The sequence below is a fragment of the Amblyraja radiata genome, chromosome 10, assembly GCF_010909765.2.
Source record: "Amblyraja radiata isolate CabotCenter1 chromosome 10, sAmbRad1.1.pri, whole genome shotgun sequence".
NCBI classification, from domain to species: Eukaryota; Metazoa; Chordata; class Chondrichthyes; order Rajiformes; family Rajidae; genus Amblyraja; species Amblyraja radiata.
Window position 1 is genome coordinate 54,245,854 of NC_045965.1, and position 20,382 is coordinate 54,266,235.

The 20,382-nt window shown below is 43.3% G+C and overlaps 1 protein-coding gene across 1 annotated transcript in view; it reads left to right on the forward strand.

The window, feature by feature from the left end:
- The first annotated feature begins 264 nt into the window (after nucleotides 1-264).
- dpyd (dihydropyrimidine dehydrogenase) overlaps nucleotides 265-20,382 on the forward strand; it is a 675,582-nt gene continuing 655,464 nt past the window's right edge. The window contains exon 1 of the mRNA XM_033028889.1: nucleotides 265-673. Coding sequence (XP_032884780.1) covers nucleotides 635-673 — 39 coding nt within the window. The 5' untranslated portion in view covers nucleotides 265-634. The remainder of the gene's footprint in view (nucleotides 674-20,382) is intronic.

Below are 20,382 nucleotides of genomic sequence, written 5' to 3' on the forward strand. Positions count from 1 at the left end.
CCCACGTGGTCACAGGGAGATCGTGCAAACTCCACACAGACAGCGCCCGAGATCAGGATCGAACGCGGGTCTCTGGATAGGATGTGCCATTGTGCAATGGTGGGAACACTCCACAAGCCCAGCGACGACCCACTGGGTCGTTTTATTTCCCCTTTTATGCCAGATTTCCAATATCTGCAGTATTTTTTTTGTCAGCAGCCAAACGACCAATTCTCTGAGGCCACATCAGCGATTAAACATCAAGTTGTGTTATTTATGCTGCATGCTATTGGGTTGGTTATGATTTCCTCGATCGTCATAATTTTAAAACCAAGTGCAGATCTATTTCCGTGTGCCCTTTGGTTGTGGGAAGGGAGGCATTGAACCTATGGACCTATGGACCTGTTCACATTCCAGCCTCCGGCAGACCTATTTCCCAGTCGCGGGCTGTCAGTGTCAGTTGCGATCCGCCCTTGGTTCTTGTCGCTGACCGAAGGACTCCAGTCTTGGCCGGTCGATCGATCGATGCGCCGCTTGCCGGTTCACTCTGCTCTAAGATCTTTGCGGTTCACTGCTTAATTCCACGAGTGAACTACGTTCTTTCCCCCTCTTCCACAAAAAGTTTCCACTCGGGATCAGAACTTTCTGCACGACCATGTCCCGAATGTTGAGCCATGACCTGCCCGACATCGAGGTGAGCGTACAAGTCTTATTTAGTGTCTTTTTAGTGCTTTTTAGAGGGCGTTGTCGGCTACGGCAGCCGCCCACTGTTGTAGTTGTTAGCGGCCCACTGTTGTTGTTGTTGTTAGTGGCCCACTGTTGTTGTTGTTAGCGACCCACTGTTGTTGTTGTTGTTAGCGGCCCACTGTTGTTGTTGTTAGCGACCCACTGTTGTTGTTGTTGTTAGCGGCCCACTGTTGTTGTTTGCGACCCACTGTAGTTGTTAGCGACCCACTGTTGTTGTTGTTAGCGGCCCACTGTTGTTATTAGCGACCCACTGTTGTTGTTTTTAGCGGCCCACTGTTGTTATTAGCGGACAACTGTTGTTGTTTGCGACCCACTGTTGTTGTTGATAGCGGCCCACTGTTGTTGTTGTTGATAGCGGCCCACTGTTGTTGTTGTTTGCGGCCCACTGTTGTTGTTGTTAGCGACCCACTGTTGTTGTTGTTGTTAGCGACCCACTGTTGTTGTTAGCGACCCACTGTTGTTGTTGTTAGCGACCCACTGTTGTTGTTGTTAGCGACCCACTGTTGTTGTTGTTAGCGACCCACTGTTGTTGTTGTTAGCGACCCACTGTTGTTAGCGACCCACTGTTGTTGTTGTTAGCGACCCACTGTTGTTGTTTGCGACCCACTGTTGTTGTTGTTAGCGACCCACTGTTGTTGTTGTTAGCGACCCACTGTTGTTGTTGTTAGCGACCCACTGTTGTTGTTGTTAGCGACCCACTGTTGTTGTTTGCGGCCCACTGTTGTTAGCGGCCCACTGTTGTTGTTAGCGGCCCATTGTTGTTGTTAGCGGCCCAATCGTCTTTCCAGTTGGTGTCACTGCACTGGAAACTTACAAGTAAAGCCACAAAATTACATGTTGTTGGACTGTGTAAAAAGTAACCTGTTCCACCTCCTGTGTAACTTAGTGTTATCAATACACCTCATTAACCTGCACCCATCATTAGTTCAATTTTATACACCTCTTTTTAATCGGAGAATCACCAACAACATAGCACATAGGTATACGGTGAGGAGGAAAAGACTTATAGGAACCTGACGGATAACCTTTTCACACAAAGAGTGGCAGGTGTATGGAACGAGCTGCTGGAGGAGGTAGTTGAGGCAGGGTCTATTGCAAGTAGTTGCAATATATTGCAAGCAAGCAAGGATCTAAGACAATTGAGACGGGTACATGGATAGGACACGTTTCAAGACAAGTGGGACAAATGCAGGCAGGTGGGACTAGTGTAGATGGGACATATTGACAGTTGTGGGCAAGTTGGACCGAAGGGCCTGTTTCCACGCTGTAAAGGGCCTGTCCCACTCGGCCATATTTGCGTACCATTTACGCGACCTCGTCGTCGCGTGGAGAAGCACAGAGGGGTATGGAGTTGCGTGCGGTATCGCGCGGCGCTCCAGAATTTTGTAGGGCACAAAATCTTCGCGCGTGACATATCGCAAGCGTCCTGACCTCGTACGTGCAGCACATGGTCACACATAATTACGTCACCGTGCGTAACCAATGGCAGTCGGCCACAATGAGAAAATAATTACGCCGTAAGTATCAATGCTTTCAGAGTAAAGGGCCTGTCCCACTTGGCCGTCATTTGCGCGCCATTACGCGACCTGGTAGCGTGTGGGTAGCGTGTTGGTAGCGCAGGACGGGCGCATGGGAGTGGCGTGGAGGAGTGTGGAGTTGCGCGCGGTATCGCGCAGCGCTCCAGGATTTAGTTCTGGACAAAATCTTTGCGCGCCACCGGCCTGTCGCGTAAATGACGGCCAAGTGGGACACCCTGGCGCGGTGCAACATCTCACCTCCAACAGCAGCAAAAGTAAGCAAGTGATCGCCGAGCTTAGCATGGGGCATGAGAGAAGCAATGGGTGACGTTTCGGGTCGAGACCCTTCTTCAGACTGAAGAGGAGCCTCGACCCGAAACATCATCCATTCCTTCTCTCCAGAGACGCTGCCGGTCCTGCTGAGTTACTCCAGCATTTTATGCCTATCTTCAAATGACATCACGCGCTCCAGACGGCTGTGAGGACGCATGATGTCGCGCGTTAGTCACTACCGGCTTGTCGCGTAAATGACAGCCAAGTGGGACAGGCCCTTAACACCTTAATAAGTATTTTTGAAACATCCTTAGTTAAGGATGTTTCAAAAGTTAACATCCAGGTAAGGATTGCAGATTTTATATCCTAAAAAAGAACACTAGTAACCAAATTAGTTTTTTTATTAATAACCACCAACAATTTTACTAACTCCATTTAAAAAAAAAAAAATGTGCAAATAATTCTTAAGCTGGGTTCAAATCTTCAAACTGCTATAATGGAATACAATTTAGTGTTTGTTGGGAGTAATTCAGAAAGTTTAAATTTTTAAATTAAATTTAATTTTTTCAGCAAACAATAATTTTATCAATGTTTCACTTAACAAATGATGTCAATACACTGATTCTACTTGCAGAGCAGATAAAATATTTGAAGGCACATGATGTCGCGGGTCAGTCACTACCGGCCTGTTGAGTAAATGACGGCCACAGGCCATTAAGACTATAATATTTACCTGCTCCTGTGTCTGATGCACTCTTTCAAATTGTCTGATTATGGATCAGGAATATCATTCATGTGCAAAACTGTACCTCTTGTTCATGCCATTATTTCATTGCTACCAACTCCGTTCTTTCCACTAAGATTTGTCCAATGCTAAATCATAAATAGACACAAACTGCTGGAGTAACTCAGCATCTCTGGAGCATCTCTGTAGAGATGCTCCAGAGATGCTGAGTTTAGGGCCAAGACCCTTCTTCAGTCCCGAAACGTCACCTATTCCTTTTCTCCAGAGATGTTGCCTGACCCATTGAGTTACTCTAGCATTTTGTGTCTATCTACAGTGTAAACCAGCATCTGAAGTTCCTTCCTACACCAATACTAAATCAGACAGTACGCTGCATTGGTGCTGTAATTGACATCGTGATGAGTTTCCAGCCGTGCACTCAGACATAAGAAAACCACTCATATGCACTCCTGAGATGTTACCTGGCTCCATCCCTCTCTGAACTCATTTGCTTTAGAACGCCTCGTTCATGCTTTTACTTTTCTTGTTTGTCCCTGCCTCACTATTCAAGAGGTTAAACTAATCCAAAATTTCACTGCCCTTGACTTAATTTGCACCAATCCTCATTCACTTATCAACTTTCAATTGCCGGTTAAGCAGTATCTTGATTTTCAAGATTTTATCCCATTGTCTCAAAACCACACCATAATCTCGACTCCTATCTCTGTCGTAGCACCCAGCACCACCATTCACCAAGCTATTAGTGCTTCTCCAAATCTGCCATTTAGAGCATCCCTGAATTTAATCACTCTATGATTGTCAGCTATTTCTTGAGTTTCAAGTGCTCTAGGTTAAGGTTCCCTAAGCCTTTCCACTCCTCCTTATATTCTTTACAGCACCAATTTAAACCCCTTTCTTTGACCAAGGTTCTGGTTACCCGCCCTATTATCATCAAGGTGTCACGCCTTGATAAAACTCCCAGGCAGCGCTTACTAATCGGGTTGTACGATGAATGCCTCAGACTATTGATAACTGGAATATTACTGTCTTTTTGCCCACTGGTGCACTTTAAGAATTCCAGCCCTAACTCCCTCCTCTTTCTCATCTCCCTGCTGCCCGTTGATTATACCGTATGAAAGCCCGTGTTATGTTCCGTGTTGGGTCATTGACTCACGCTGAACTTGAACCCCTTGCAGCCCTAACATTAAGTTTGAACTATTAACCCCTATTCTCTCCATTGAAAAGATTACCCCTTCCTTATCTAATATTTCCCCAGTGAAACTGAAGACAATAGGGACTGGGGGCCAGAACAGAAGTTATAAGTTTCTCTGAAGCTGGATCACCATGCTTGATGCTAGTCAGTGAAATAATTTCATTGCTGTAGTTTCTAGGCTGGAAATTTGATCTGAACAATTTCAGATGTTTTATTAGCGATCTTTAATTATAATGTTTGAAGTGTGTGGTGCATATCTTGTTAGTCATAGAATAATACAATGCAGAAACATGCCCTTCGACCCAACTCATCCATACCGACCAAGATGCCCCATCAAATCTAATTCCATTTGTCCGCAATTGGCCCATATCCCTCTAAACCTTTCCTATCCATGTACCTGTTCAAGTGTATTTTAAATGCTGTTATAAACCTGCCTCAACTACCTCCTCTGGCAGCTCATTCCATTTATCCAGCAGCTATGAGTGAAAAGTTGCCCTGTTCACTCCTTTCAGCACGTTCAGTTCCGGTAGCAAGCACCCGCTCATCCGGTGCAGCAATGGTTGTGGGTTCTTGTACAAGATTCCATCCAAACCCAAGTGCAGCCAAAAATGATCATTTTTGGATATTGTTAATAGTTGCATATTATAGTATAATTTAACTATTCTTTGAATTTTAATTTTCCCATGAGTTCCTCTGCAGATATTTACCTGATATCCCAGTCACTGTGACTGACCTCCAGGTGTTTATATTGGTGTATATCAGAATGTTAATGTTGCTTCTTGATTAAATACTGTAATTGTATTCCTGCCTAGACAGTCAACCCTTTCTTCCATGCAGTTATCATGGCAAACTAAGGTTGGCTGCTGTCATGAATATGCTGTGTTTCTTCTTTAAATTTTGGAAACATGGAGTTCCTCTAAGCGTACTTATGTTCTATAATTCCATTATACTGTCAGCACTTGAGACAACTGTCTCACCTTATGAGTTACCACATCATGCCTCGATCTAGATCAATACCTCCATTATATCTCAATACTCAATCCAAGCATTCCAATTTTGAATCACTTCAGTCTGACTTCTCTTCCACTCACAGAACTTAAAGTTAATGTGACTATAGTTCAGTGCAATTAAATCTTGTGACTATTCCCTCAATCCTCTACCCTCATGATTACTACACTGTAAAAGGCAAATTCTCTCCCCTCATTGCTAAAATAAATCTCCAAAAATGTAACCAATAGATTTCTCACCTACCCAATCTCAAAACAACTCAACTGATTAAAGCTCTGGCAAATGTTTAGAGCCTAATTCTATCAAACTCTAGAGATTGTAAGAATATCAACAGGAAGTTATGAAACTTCTATTTAAATTGGTTTTACCTTTGATTGCAAGTGGAATAATAACCTTCTGGACAATTTAAACTAGCTTTCTGTCACAAACTAAAACTTCCTTCAAAATTAGAACTATAATGTAATATTGGAACAAACAAGGCTTTAACCCCATAGAGGTCGTGTGTACTTTATGGTGAAATTATCCAATAAGCTAAAACATTTGACTTACCATCCATACACTGTTGTTCTTAGTGTACATAAAACATTGTCAACTTATTGTCTATTGCCCCCAGAAACATTTCCATGGAACAATATTTATTAATCACAGTGGTAAATGAATTACAACTTAATCGTTGGTCAGTTTGGGAAATATGTCACAGAAATATGTAAATTTGTTCAAAGTTTGTTGTTTTAAAAGGTTTAACACAAGTTTGGAACACTTATCCTGCACGGACTTTGAAAGACTGTCAAAGAACTTTGAAAGGGTAATGGGGTTAGGAGGTAGATATAGATCAACCATGATTGAATGGCGGAGTAGACTTGATAGGCCGAATGGCCTAATTCTGCTCCTATCACTTATGATCATATGATTGTTCATTATGTCAGTGCTAATAACTGTCAAATTGCAAACTAATTGTGATCATGGGATTTCTGATTTCAGCAGTGAGTTACCACCAACATATCCTTCCAGTGAAGGAACCGGGTCCTGCGCCTACAGGTCCTGATGCCCCACCACTCGTGTTTGCACCAGCGCGTGTTCCAGCTACCCCACCACCAGTTGTGACCGACACCACGCATTCCCCGCGTCGGTCTATCCCTGCCTCGCCTGTTGTAACTGGTGCCGTGTGTTCCCCGCGTCGGTCGACCCCTGGTGATTTCTCCCACTATGCCCGCCGGGTCGCCGGTCGTGTCCCCACTCTCGGTTCCCATTTCTTCTCCCGAAAGGGGGGTAAGGCGGTCTCCTACCGCACGAGGGCCTGGCGGATCAGCAGGCCATCCACTAGATATGTTGACTATGTTTAAATCTGCTAAGTCTTCCTAAGTATATTGTTTGAGGCACCGTAGTTTTTCATTTTCTCCAAGAAGAGATGTAGATTGGCTATTGCATGTTAGCCAATCAGAGTGTTTATTGGTATTACGCCCTGCCTAGTGCATGGATTATACTATTAGTAACTCGCCCACGGCAGACAGTACATGTAATGTACTGCATATCCAACACTGTGGAGTTCATTAAAGATGTATATACCTTTAACTGTGTACGAGTCTGGTAATTACAAGAGGGAAAGATAGATCAGCCATGATTGAATGGCGGAGTAGACTTGAGAGGCCAAATGGCCTAATTCTGCTCCTGTAACTTATGAATAGCATCTCCCATTGCTGATCTTTTCCTTTCCCCATGCACAATAACCATCGATGCTCTCCAACCTACAGTTGAGGATGAAATAGTTGTCCTCGTGCATTGTTGAGCTGGGAACCAAATTCATTTTTGGTCCTTGATCCATATTGAAAGCACGCTCCTAAAACAGAGCTCCATAACACCTAGGCTCGTGTTTTTACTTTATTCGACATGAAGAAAGAGCATAATTGTTCAAGGGAGATCAAATTGTTCACTTGATACTTTTTAAACCTGCCTGTGAAATCATGGGGGCACAGGGAACTACAGATGCTGGATTACAAATAAAAACACACTGGTGAAAAACAAACTTGCTGGTGGAAATCAGCAGTAACTTCCAAGCTTATCTCTAAACTCGCGGGACTTGGTGTCAGGGTTCATCTCTGCAACTGGATCCTCGACTTCATGACCAACAGATCCCAACCAGTGAGGATAGGGGGAACATCATCATCTACGGGGGGGGGGGGGGGGCATAGGGGGGGTATCCCTCCCATTGGTACAGAGATTTTGCATTTTTCAGCTTGAAATTGTGCAATATGGTGCATACTGTCCCAAGTATTTTAACATACTTGAATGCAATATTTATGCTTTATATTGGATTAGCTATGAATAAGGTTAGACTAAAATACATTCCTAATTACATTCACAGTAGAGCCCAAGCTCTGATCAACACGTGCAGCACATGAATGATCTTAGTATATTCATGTATGGAATTCAGATTATAATCAAACATTTGGCCCATGTTGACCAACCTGGGTCTCACTGCACACCTGGTACTACTCCTGACCCTGACTCCAGTTGCATACCTTCTCTCATTCCTGACCCTGAGGCCAGCCTTACACCTGGCCACCTATTCTACCCTGATCATAGCTGCTCCCAGTGCAGCATAATCAAGGACGAGTCGCATCCTGGCCACTCGCTCTTCTCCCGTCTCCCATCAGGCAAAAGGCATAGAAGTGTGAAAACACACACCTCCAGAGTCAGGGACAGTTTCTTCCCAGCTGTTATCAGGCAACTGAATCATCCTACCACAACCAGAGAGCAGTGCTGAACTACTATCTACCTCTTTGGTGTCCCTCGGATGATCTTTGATCGGACTTTGCAGGCTTTACCTTGCACTAAAAGTTATTTCCTTATCGTGTATCTGTACACTGTAAATGGCTCGATTGTGATCATGTATTGTCTTTCTGATGACTAGATAGCATGCCGCAAAACCTCGGTACACATGATTAAACTAAACATCTTTATTTTTTTCACATCTTTCATTCATTTGTTCTATATCTCTCGATATCATCTGCATCTCTTGTTTCCATTTGCCCTGACTCTCAGTTTGAAGGAAGGTCTCGACACAAAATGTCACCTATTCCTTTTCTCCAGAGCTGCTGCCTGACCCACTGAGTTACTCCAGCAATTTGTCTCTATCTTCAGTTTAAACCAGCATCTGCAGTTCCTTCCTACACTCAATGTTCATACCGTTGGGTTGTCAGCCAAGTTGAAACTGTGGCCTGCTCCTCTCCATTTGTGCCAAAAGCAAGCTTTGAAAATCTTGATTTTTAGATTTACTGGGACTGTAGGAGTGAAAGGCTGCACTCTGTTCTGATTCAACCATTCGAGGAGCTGTCGCTTGTTCAGCCGCTTGAAACATGATTTTCGCAGTACTCCATGTAGTCAAGGATTAACCGTAGCTTCCAAGTTTTCAAGCTTAGGATGCTGTGGCAGAATCACAGTTCATTGACCATGAGATAATGGCTTTAGTTTCCAAAGAACAGATAGTTCTACTTTATCAGCTGTGGTGCCACTCTGCAGCTAGCTGAAGGTACCGCAGATGAAATACTTTTGATGCTGCTGTGGTAGTTTCTATTGACATGCTTTTTGGCATTTAAGGGACGTCACAACGGGAACCCGTCAGCCGCGCCTGCACAGTTGGGGGCTATGCGTGAGTGGTGGAATATTGGAATTAGTGGAGAGGTGGAATATTGCATTGGGGGACCAGGCCTCCCGTGTGAGAATGGGACCCAACGGGTCCTACTTAGTCTAGTCAGTTCTTAAAAGTCAGACTGATTAATATTTCTCTTTACCAGTAGATTATGGATATACAATTAAAACCCAAGCAATTTCAGAGGAATGATCTGGTTGCATACTTTAGGTAATAAAGAATCTGTAGCTTTGTGCATGGAAATGCTGGAAATTTCCCGTGTGTTGTCACTTGCATGAGTGGGTGCCACACATTTTCCAAGCGAAAAGCAAGTGTTGCTTCTGCTGCGATTGCAAGGAAAGTTGCCATGGAAAAAGAGGGTTGTGTTAATTGCGACTATGGAATGAACCAAGGAACCACGGTGGGAATGTTCCTCTTGGAACACAGGAAGGAGTAAAGAGTGAAGGCCCGTAGTCAATGGCAGTGAATGAACGGGCGATATTACCAGCAGTAGTGCTGTGGTACTGAAGAAGGGTCTCGACCCGAAATGTCACCTATTCATTTTCTCCAGAGATGCTGCTTGACCCACAGAGTTCCTCCAGCTTTTTGTGTCTATCTTACTTATATGCTATCAATTTTACTTAACTGATAAAGGGTCTTGATCTGAAATATCTATCCATGTTATCCAGAGCTGCCTGACCTGCTGAGTTACTCCAGCAATTTGTGTCCTGTTGTGTTACAAGTTGGCAATTTCAACAAAGAATGCAACTTCTATAATGTTATCAAGACAAAGAGAATTCATTGAAATATGTTATAGATTTGCAATGGTAGTTCGCCAAGTGTTAAGCCACCACAAGAAGTGATCTAAGAAGTTGGACCAGGTGAAATGTCACAAAGAGAAGGACAGTCCTTTATGTACAGCCCATATCCAGAGTATCATTTGGAAGAAGAGCAAAACAATGGGAATATTTACAATCCTCGATAGTATGTGATTCAATGACGTTGTCTTAATTGCTTTGGATGGAATTGGGGAACCAGTTCACCAGAGTTTCAGGTGTACCATTGGAGAGTGCACAGACAACTTGGAAGGTGAAAGGCTCAGCATGAAGTATTACTTCAATTGAGGTATTTTCAATTATAAGGTAATTTCAATTGAGTCTGGCATAGACAATATTGTAGCAAAGCTGCAAATTGGGTGTCCTAGGGAAGAGGTCAGTATTTATTAGGCATTTGGTCTTGTGAGAATTACTGAATAGTCTGAATGAAATGAAAATTAAATGGATGGGGACGATATTATGGGCTGGAAGCAGATCAAAAGTTTTGAAGACTCCAATGCAATGCTGCCAGAAATGCCAAGAGAGATTGAAAACTGTCGTGAGATACCTGCAAGCACTTCCGAGAGTCCAGAGAGGGAACGACAGAGGAGAAGACTTTGTGCATCAACGCAAACTGCTGGAAAGAGGAAAGGTGCGGTGTCTGCAGGGAGTTAGAATTGAAGTTAGGATGTGATGTAGAGTGAAAGTAAAGCCTGAAAGATAGTCATAAGAACAACGTTGTGATTGAGTTTAGCAGCGTACCAAACACAATATATAATTCCAGTTGCCATTCCCACACTGACCTTTTTGTCCTGGGTCTCCTCCATTGTCAGAGTGAGACTAAATGCAAATTGGAGGAACAGCATCTCATATTTCGCTTGGGTAGCTTACAACCCAGTGGTATGAATTTGATTTCTCTAACTTTGAGTAACCCCGGCATTCCCTCTCTCTCTATCCCTCACCCACCCAAGTCGCACCAGCTTCTCGTTTTCACCCAACAAGCAGCTAACAATGGCCTTTTTCCTTTATCATCATTACTTTTTTTGCATATCTTTCATTCATTGTTCTTCATCTCTCCACGTCATCGTCTATATCTCTCGTTTCCTTTTTCCCTAACTTGTCTGATGAAGGGTCTCAACCGGAAACATCACCCATCCCTTCTCTCCAGAGGTGCAGTCTGTCCCGCAGAGTTACTTCAGCTTTTTGTGTCTATCTTCGGTTTAAACCAGCATCTGCAGTTCCTTCCTACACATGTTTTGTTAGTAGTTCCATATCAGTTAATTGCCTTATTAAGCAGCATTATCAAGAATCCACAGGGGGCAAGTTCACACCATTAAGTCTTGCTTGATATAGAATCCCCTTGTAGGAAACATGCTTTATCTGCTTAGATGGTAAGTGATTTAATTTATCCAGGTTTTCTCATACTAGGGCTGTCATATCATTGTGGAGTGCAGAATGTTGTGCTCTTGTATGGTGAAATCTTAAAGCTGTATTTTAAAACTGGATATTGGTTGGAATAACCTAGAATCATTTTGGATACTTCTACAAAAGACGAGGGAAAATATCATTGATTTCTCAGGCTATCTCATGATACCTTCCCCGCCATTGAAGGGATCTCTAGGAGGCTCTGCAGCCAGCATCAAGATACAAGATACAAGATTCATTTATTTGTCACATGTACCAATTGGTACAGTGAAATGTGTGGTCGCCATACGGCCATACAATAATAAAGAGCACAGAACACAATAGTCTTCAACACAGACATCCCCACACAGCGGGATCAAAGCTTCCCACTGTGAGGGAAGGCTCCAAAATTCAGTCATCCTCCTCTGTTGTCCTCCCGTGGTCGGGTGGCTCCCGAACCCCCTGCTTTCGCCGCTGCGGGCGGCCCGATATTCAGGCACGCTCGCCGGGGTGATAGAAGTCCGACATCGGGACTGGAGGACATCCTCAGAGGTTTGGACATCTGAATCGGTCACCCCCTACTGGAGACTGCGGCTCCTGAAGTCCACAGGCCGCGCTGGGCGGAGATTCAACGCTGGCGGCCCTCGGCAAAGGATCCCAGGACTCCGCGATGTTGGTCAGCGCCGCCCGCGCTGGAAGCTCTACGAACCACAGCTCCGATGTTGAAGCAGCAGGCCCAACACTCTGGAGCTTCAACGGCGATCCAGGTAAGGCATCGCCCGCCCCGCGATGTATCCAGCTCTGCGCCGCCACTGCTGAAGCTCTGGTCCGGTCCCCGGCAGGAAAGGCCGCTCCAATCCAGGTGGTAGGCCACGAAGAGGGAGGAGGGGGGGGGGGGGGGGACGCCACTCGGAGAATAGTCACATCCTCGCCAGGAAGTGACTGGGAAACGGATTCCCTCTTACTCTACCCCCCTCCCCCACATAGAAAAGCTAAAGAAATCTCCAAACACACTTTTTAAAACTGACTAAAAAATACAAAAAATACAAAAAACAGACAGTGTAGGCAGAGCTTGCCATTAATGCGGCACCCCTAGTGGGTATTTCAAGGAACCACGCCACCCTGGCCATGTTCTCCTTTCATTCCTGCCATTGGGAAGAAGATATGGGAGTCTGTGACCTCTAGCTTCAGGACCAACTTCTTCCCAAATACCATCAGGCAATTGAACACAAACACTAAACTAAACTAAAAACTGAAGAAAACACACAAAATGCTGGAGTAACTAAGTGGGACAGGTAGTTTCTCTGGAGAGAAGGAACGGTTGATGTTTCAGGTTGAGATTTCTTCAGACTGAGTCGTGGGAGAGGGAAACTAGAGATATGGAAGGGCACAAAGAATTACTCCAGTGTTTTGTGTCTATTCTATCTTCAGTGTAAACCAGCATCTGCAGTTTCTTCCTAAACGATAAACTATCTTGGTTGCTCTAGGGACTTTGGAGTTTTGTTTTGCATGAATGTTGTTTTTTTTATTTATTGAACTTTTACTCGTTTTTCATCATGTTATCCGTTGAGTACAATGTTTACAGAACTTTAATGCTGCTGTAAGTAGGAGTTTCATTGTTCTGTTCTTGTACATATGACAATTTAAAAACTCTTGACACTGTTGAAAGTAGATTAGTCATTATTAATATCTGCATCGGGTTAATGGTAGATTTGATCTTCCCTGACAACAAAATTGTTGTGACTATTGCAGCTGAATGGTGAACTTCTGTCCTGATACTCTTTTTTTAAATCCCACTACTTACTGATTTTTAATCTATTCCTTTATTCATATGTGGGATGTGATTGTCGCTAGTAAGGCCTCCATTAATCAGTGTCATTGATCCATGGATCGTATGAAGGTGCTCCCACGGAACTATTAGAAAGGGAGTTGCAGGAATAGGCCACAATCATAGCACAGAAACAGGCCTTTCATGCAACTGAGTTCATATGAGTTATTAATGGCCATTATAGTAATCCTATACCAATCTCATTGCATTCTCTTCATTTTCCATCTGCACACATTAGCCCTAATGTTCAATTAACCTGACAACCTGCATGATTTGGGGATCTGGGAGGAAACTGGAGCACTCAGAGTAAACCCAGATTTATTACAGTGAAATATCCTTCAACCAGGCAGTGTTCAAGACCTGGGTTGAACCTGGTTCATTAAAACTGTGAAGCAGGAGGTCTACTAGCTACACCACTGTGCCTCCAATTACAATGAGAAATGCCGTGCTACATACACAGGATGGTGCGAGGAAGTGAACTCAAAGGTAGTGGTGTCCCCATATTCATGTGGCCTTTGATCTCCTTGGTGGTAGGGGTCAGAAGTAAAGGGAAACAACATCAAAACAAATCTTGCCCAGTGACGGAAATAACCTGTTTTTTTGGTGACACTCACTGCATCTTTTACAAGAATGATCCCAGGAATGAGTATTAAACATACCCATTGACTTGGCCTCCACAACCGTCTGTAGTAATTAATTGCACAGATTCACCACCCTCTGACTAAAGAAATTCCTTCTCATCTCTTTTCTAAAAGTATGTTCTTTTATACTGACGCTATGGCCTCAGTATATAGATATGATATGTACAGAACAGAATATAGATATGATATGTACAGAACAGAATATAGATATGATATGCACTACCTTCAGGCACACACACTACTCGGGAAGGAAAGCATTTGGAGTGATTTGCTGCATTAACATATGATGAGCATTTGACGGCACTGGGCCTGTACTAGCTGGAGTTTAGAAGAATGTGGGGTGACCTCATTGAAACATATAGAATAGTGAAAGGCTTGGATAGAGTGGATGTGGTAAGGATGTTTCCACCAGTGGGAGCATTTAGGACTAGAGGTCATAGCCTCAGAATTAAAGGACGTTCTTTTAGGAAGGAGATGAGAAAATTATTTCGTCAGAGGGTGGTGAATCTGGAATTCTTCGACACAGAAGGCTGTAGAGGCTAAGTCAGTGGATATTTTTAAGGCAGAGAGATTTTTAGGATTAGCACAGGTGCTAGAAGTCACGGAGAGAAGGCAGGAGAATGGGGTTGGGAGGGAGAGATAGATCAGCCATGATTGAATGGCAGAATAGACTTGATGGGCCGATTGGCCTAATTATACTCCTATCCCTTATGCACTTTTAATGTATTGGGAGTGTGGGAAGTGTATGCTTTAGTTGGTGGACCTGCTAATTGAGCTATGGCGAGGCAGAAGGACAGGAAGTCTTTTTCCAAGTTATACATGACCCTGTATTATACGTACTACTTTTATCACTGGACAAAATGTCTGAGGCACTCTTATCTTGCAGCAATAAGTGAGAACTTTTACCACCTGGGCACCAATTGTACAGGAGGGTTTGTTTCTGGGATGATGCAAAGCTTGGAGCAAAGAGCCAATTTTATATGTGCAGAAATTGGCAAAAAGAAGGAAAACTGGCTCGAATTTGGGAATTAAAAAAAATATATAATTACAAGATTGACTGGCTTAATTCGGTCATATGGATTATGTTTATTATAAAGTTGCCTGCTGGAAAGGTAGATGAAAGAATGGGAGCTTTAAAAGACTTAATGTTCTTTTTCCTTTAACAATGAAAGAGTTGGACTTGAGTTGCATCAAAGTCTTGATTTTTAATGTTGAATTTGAGTTTTAAATTAGTTTAGTTTAGTTTAGTTTATTGTCATGTGTACCGAGGTACAGTGAAAAGCTTTTGTTGCATGCTAACCAGTCAGTGGAAAGACAATACATGATTATAATAGAGCCATCCATAGTGTACAAATACACGATGAAGGGAATAACGTGACTAACATTTAGTGCAAGATGAAGTCTAATCAAAGATAGTCCAATGAGGTAGATAGTAGCTCAGGACTGCTCTCTATTTGTTGGTAGGATGGTTTAGTTGCCCAGCTTTCAGGCAACATCATTGATTAGTACAGATGTCAGGTTATGGGGAGATGGCAGGAGAATGGAGTTAGGAGGGAGAGATAGATCAGGCATGATTGAATGGCAGAGTAGACTTAATGGGTCGAATGGCCTAATTCTACTCCTATTACTTATGACCAGCACAGATCAGTCCTAGTTGCCACTTCTGAGAAAAGGGGTTGTGAATGAGGTTGGGTCACCCCTAATAATTACTGTTCCCCTTACTGGTACTAAGGAAAGTATTGAAGTGGAAGCCATCGACTTGCTCTGCACAGAGCTGACTTCAATGAAAGCAAGCAGTGACTCCAAAATCAGCCTCTTCAACATTGAGGTACTAGAGGTGTGATTCCAATGCAGCAGTTGGCTGCGGCTTGCATTTTTTCTTGTCATGTCTTACAGCAAGTGCACCAATCTTTTGCAACATGGGTACCAAGATGTGGTTGCAATATTTCCTCTGTGGGGCCTTCAATAGAATTCCATTTATTCACAGGATTTGAGAAGTCTGGTGCCAATTCCAGCTGTCTGGCCTTGTAGCGCCAGAGACCTGTGATCGATCCTGACTGTGGTTGCTATCTGTATGGAGTTTGTACGTTCTCCCTGTGACCGCGTTGGTTTTCTCCGGGTGCTCTGATTTCCTGCAACTTTCTTAAGGCGTGCAGGTTTGTAGGTCAATTGGCTTCTGTAAACTGTACCCCGTGTGTAGGATGGAAGTAGCCTACTGGTGATTATTGTTCAGCACGGACTCGGTGGGCTGTAGGTCCTGTTTCCACGCTGTATCTCTAAACTAAATCTTTGTCAGATTCTCTGCCTCTACTTAAATCTGAGTAATATTCAGAGTTGCGTTTCCCCATCTGCTTTGATTGCTGTGAGATAGTTTGCTCTTGCAGTTTCTTGTTCATTAATAACGAAAATGTAATTATTATTTACCCTCAGAATAATTGCCATCGCAGATAGTGATTAGCTTGTTCAATTTAATCCAAATTGGCCACAGCTCATCAAACCCTAAGTCGGATCATAAATGCTAAAATTGAAATCAATAATACAAGTGAAAACCTGTCTCCATCTGTGGAGCAGATGTGTGCATGGGTGGAAGTCTGTATCTTTTTCGGCTGCCTGCTGCTGGAAAAACAGCTTAAAAAGGCAAATTGAAGCCAAAAGGTGACCACTCTGATGCTGCCAAATTTAAATTGTGATCATTCTTTGTCGATTGTCCAGAAAAGAGAAATAAAAATCAGATTTGTCTTTCTGCACCTTGCATCATTATTTCTCTTTTTTTGAAGTAAAAATCATTTCATTTTTGGTTATGCTCCGGTGCACTTTTCTGCTTTGATATAGTATCATTAAATTTACTTTAGGATATACATTTCAGAGCATGGACGATTGCACAAAATGACATATTGATCGCGAGTTGAGGACGTGGCGTGAGGTCTCTTGTTTCCATTCCCTGCTCTGCTGAGATTGCAAATCCACAGTAGCTGGCGGTTCATCACTGTGGCATGCCCGGGTGTGCTGAGAGAATTTTTCATCCAATATCGTGGAAATATTTAAGATCAAGGCAGCGACTCCAGAAGACAGCAGCACGATTGCTCTGAATGTATTAAATCAGCTTGCTGGTAGAAACTGTAGGCACTGGATGCCTGAAAACAAACTTGCTCCCAGCCAGAGAGACATTGTGTGGGCGGTTCCCCTCTCTCAATCTAGCCTGCAATCTTGGTGTTCCAATTGGTTTCAAACACATTCCTTGCTAAATATCAATCTGCATAAACTATATATTTTTGGGATAAAATGGTTTGGTTTTATTGTTTGACGATGGCATTGGCTTTTTTGATTCTAGCTTTTTGCTCCTTTCCTTAAATAGTTATTAGCCAATAAATTAGTTTAGTTTAGAGAAATATCATGTGGAAACAGGCCCTTTGGCCCATCGAGTCTATGCTGACCAGGAATCACCCATTCGCACTAGTTTGATCCTATACTCGGGCCAATTTACAGAAGCCAAGTAACCTATAAACTTGCATGTCTTTGGAATGTGGGGGGAAACCAGAGCACCCAGATAAAACCCACGTGGTCACGGGGAGAACTTACAAATTCCATACTGACCGTATCTGTAATCGGGATCGAACCCGTGTATCTGGCGCTGTAAGACAGCATCTCTACCGCTGTGCCACTGTTTTAAGAGCTACTTAACCTCATTTTTATTTTGCTGCCAGTAGGTAAGGCTAAAGATCATTTTCAGGTCAAATCATGGCTATCAGGATCAGTTCCAGGAGCACACCAGATAGTTTCTGGACATGTAACACCCATTTCAGGTTACATCTACATGCTACCTCCATGGAGGTCAACATTATTTTAGCCCTCAAGTTCCTGAACACACTATATTTCGAAGCAGTCACACAGATTTCTCCAGTATCTTCCAATCTGTTGACCACTACATCCATCTTTTAAAGTTAATTGAGGAACTGCTCTACTTTACTGTATATGAAGGAACTGCAGATGCTGGTGTAAACCAAAGATAGGCGCAAAATGTTGGAGTAACTCAGCGGGACAGGTAGCATCTCTGGAGAGAAGGAATGGGTGATGTTTCAGGTCGAGACCCTTCTTCAGACTGAAGTGCAGGGTTCTTGCCCTGACCATGAAAGCCTGTTGTCCTGGCGTGGTTGCAGAATCAGCCTGGCCAAGCTTGGCCATGGTGTCCTTCACTGATGTGTGTCCAGTAATAATAATAATAATAAATTTTATTTATGGGCGCCTTTCAAGAGTCTCAAGGACACCTTACAAAAATTGAGCATGTAGAGGAAAAACATGTAAGGGGAATGAAATAAATAGTAGAGACATGACTAGTACACAAAGTAAAGACAGAATTCAATAATTCCAGTACACACACCCTGCCTCTTGGAGTGATGCCCGCTCAAGCCGAATCCCAGGCAGTTGCAGAGCCTCCTGCAGCCCCCTCTACTCTTGGTGAGTGGAGAATGCAGCCTTTGGTTTCATGGGATATATGGGCTCCCTAACAATGAGTCGATTTTCTTGAAGAATTGGCAAAATATAATCCTTCTATACAAACCAGTTGACCGTTTCTACACCAGCAAGCTTAACAGTAACATAACACATCAATAATTAGCCATATACATTCTGTTCTGCAGGGTTACCAACATCGAATTGAACCCATCATAAAATGACTCATCGTCCCGATAACTTGAAAGACTTGCTAAAAACTATCTTTGTTTTTTTTGTGAGTGTCATCTGATTCAAAGAAAACTAAACTGTGTTCTGCTCAGCTGCACATTAAAGATCTAAATTTTGTTTGAAAGCTTGATGCCTTTGGACCAAAGCTGAAAGTTAATCTTCAATATTGTAATTATAGCATCATGTCTCCTACAACCCGTACCAACTTCAACAGATGCACCCACAGAAGCATCCTACTGGGATGCACCGCTGTTTGATTTAGCTAGCTCTTCCCATGACTAAGAAATCACCGCAGAGAAACATCCAACCAACTCTCTACCCTACCACCCCATGATAGACTCCATCTGCACTTTGTGTCGCGTCACATATTCAAGGGCAATTTACACCATGTTCATTCCCTCTTCTCTCACTCCTGTCAGGTAGAAAATACCGAAGTTTGAAAACATATGTGCTAGATTAAAGAATAGCCTCTTCTCCATTGTTATCAGACTACTGAGCAGTCCATGCCATAAGTTAAGTATGGTGTTGATATCCCAGCCTACCTTATTGTCGTCCTTGCACTTTTTCGTATCTTTACTTTCTTGTAACTAGATCACTGCAACAATATCTTCTGCACTCTGGGATTTTTCTCTTTGTACTACAGTATCTGTTGTATTTGTGTATGGCTTTATTGTATGATATGATTTGCCTGGAGAGCAGGCAAACTTGTTTTTAACTGTATCTTTGTACAGGTGACAATGATATACCAAAATAATAGTGCGCACAACATCAGATTGCCATTCATCGAGGTTGGCAATGCTGTTAGAGGCCAAACAATTTGAGCAAATACAGCCCGCATTCATTGAGCGATGGGAAACATGTCCTGAGATTCCAGTTGCAGTTCATTTTAAGCTATTGTGTTGATTGCCCGTTACATGATACACAACTGAAGTCTCAGTCAGAGAAACACAAAACTCACTCACCACCACTGGATCAGTTAATGTGGTGTCAGTCTTTCTTGCCCAAACCATCATTTTTTTAGTAGTAGTAGTAGTAGACACCCTTCGGTCATGACTGACCATGGGTGATGCATCATAGTCGGATGCAAGCTTAGGCGATGTTATATGGTGGACAGGCTGTTGCCCATGCAGCATGTCCCCCCACTCCACATCGCTGATCGATCCAAAGGAACAACAGGGCCATTACAGTTTGGCACCAGCGCCGTCACAGGAGCTGCCAGAGCGAGGTCGTAGACAACAACGAACTGCCTTAGGGGTTCCAACTCCGGATTTTCTTGAGGTTTACTCCTGGAGCCTTTTCCATGACGATATGGCCACAAGGCAGTGGAGGTTTTAAATCAGAGTTTTCCCTCTCCTAGATGGACTGCCTTCTCAGGCTGAGGAGCCCCATCTGCCCGAGACTCGTGGGGGCGGGAGCGTCTACCTTCCCGTGCAGATCTATAGCATCTGCCTCATTTTTCACTCCTGCTGATTCTCTCTCATCCTGTCACACAAATCTGCCTGATATCCTGGCCATCCAGTCAACCAGCCAACAACTGATCAACTAATTAACCATCTCCTTGCTGTTCATTAGATTTTGGTACGCACAAACTGGCTGCTGCTACATTTCCTTATGCCAATAAATAGTTGCACGTCTCTACAAGTAATGAAGTGGACGTGAATCATCTTGATATGCCTTCAGGGTGCAGAGTGTTGCTACTGTGTGGACAGCTAATGGAAATTCACATACAGACTGTTGGTGGAAAATATTCAGAGACCTGAGTGAGAGAAAAGCAGGAACTTTATTGTTGACAGAGCTCTGGGAGAAGAATCAAGACCCAGCAGTCTGTGAGCACCTTCTCCCCGAGTGATCCAGACAGCTGGTATATATCTATATATATTGTATTATCAAACAAAAGTTTCAAAGATCAAAGGTCTTTTATTGTC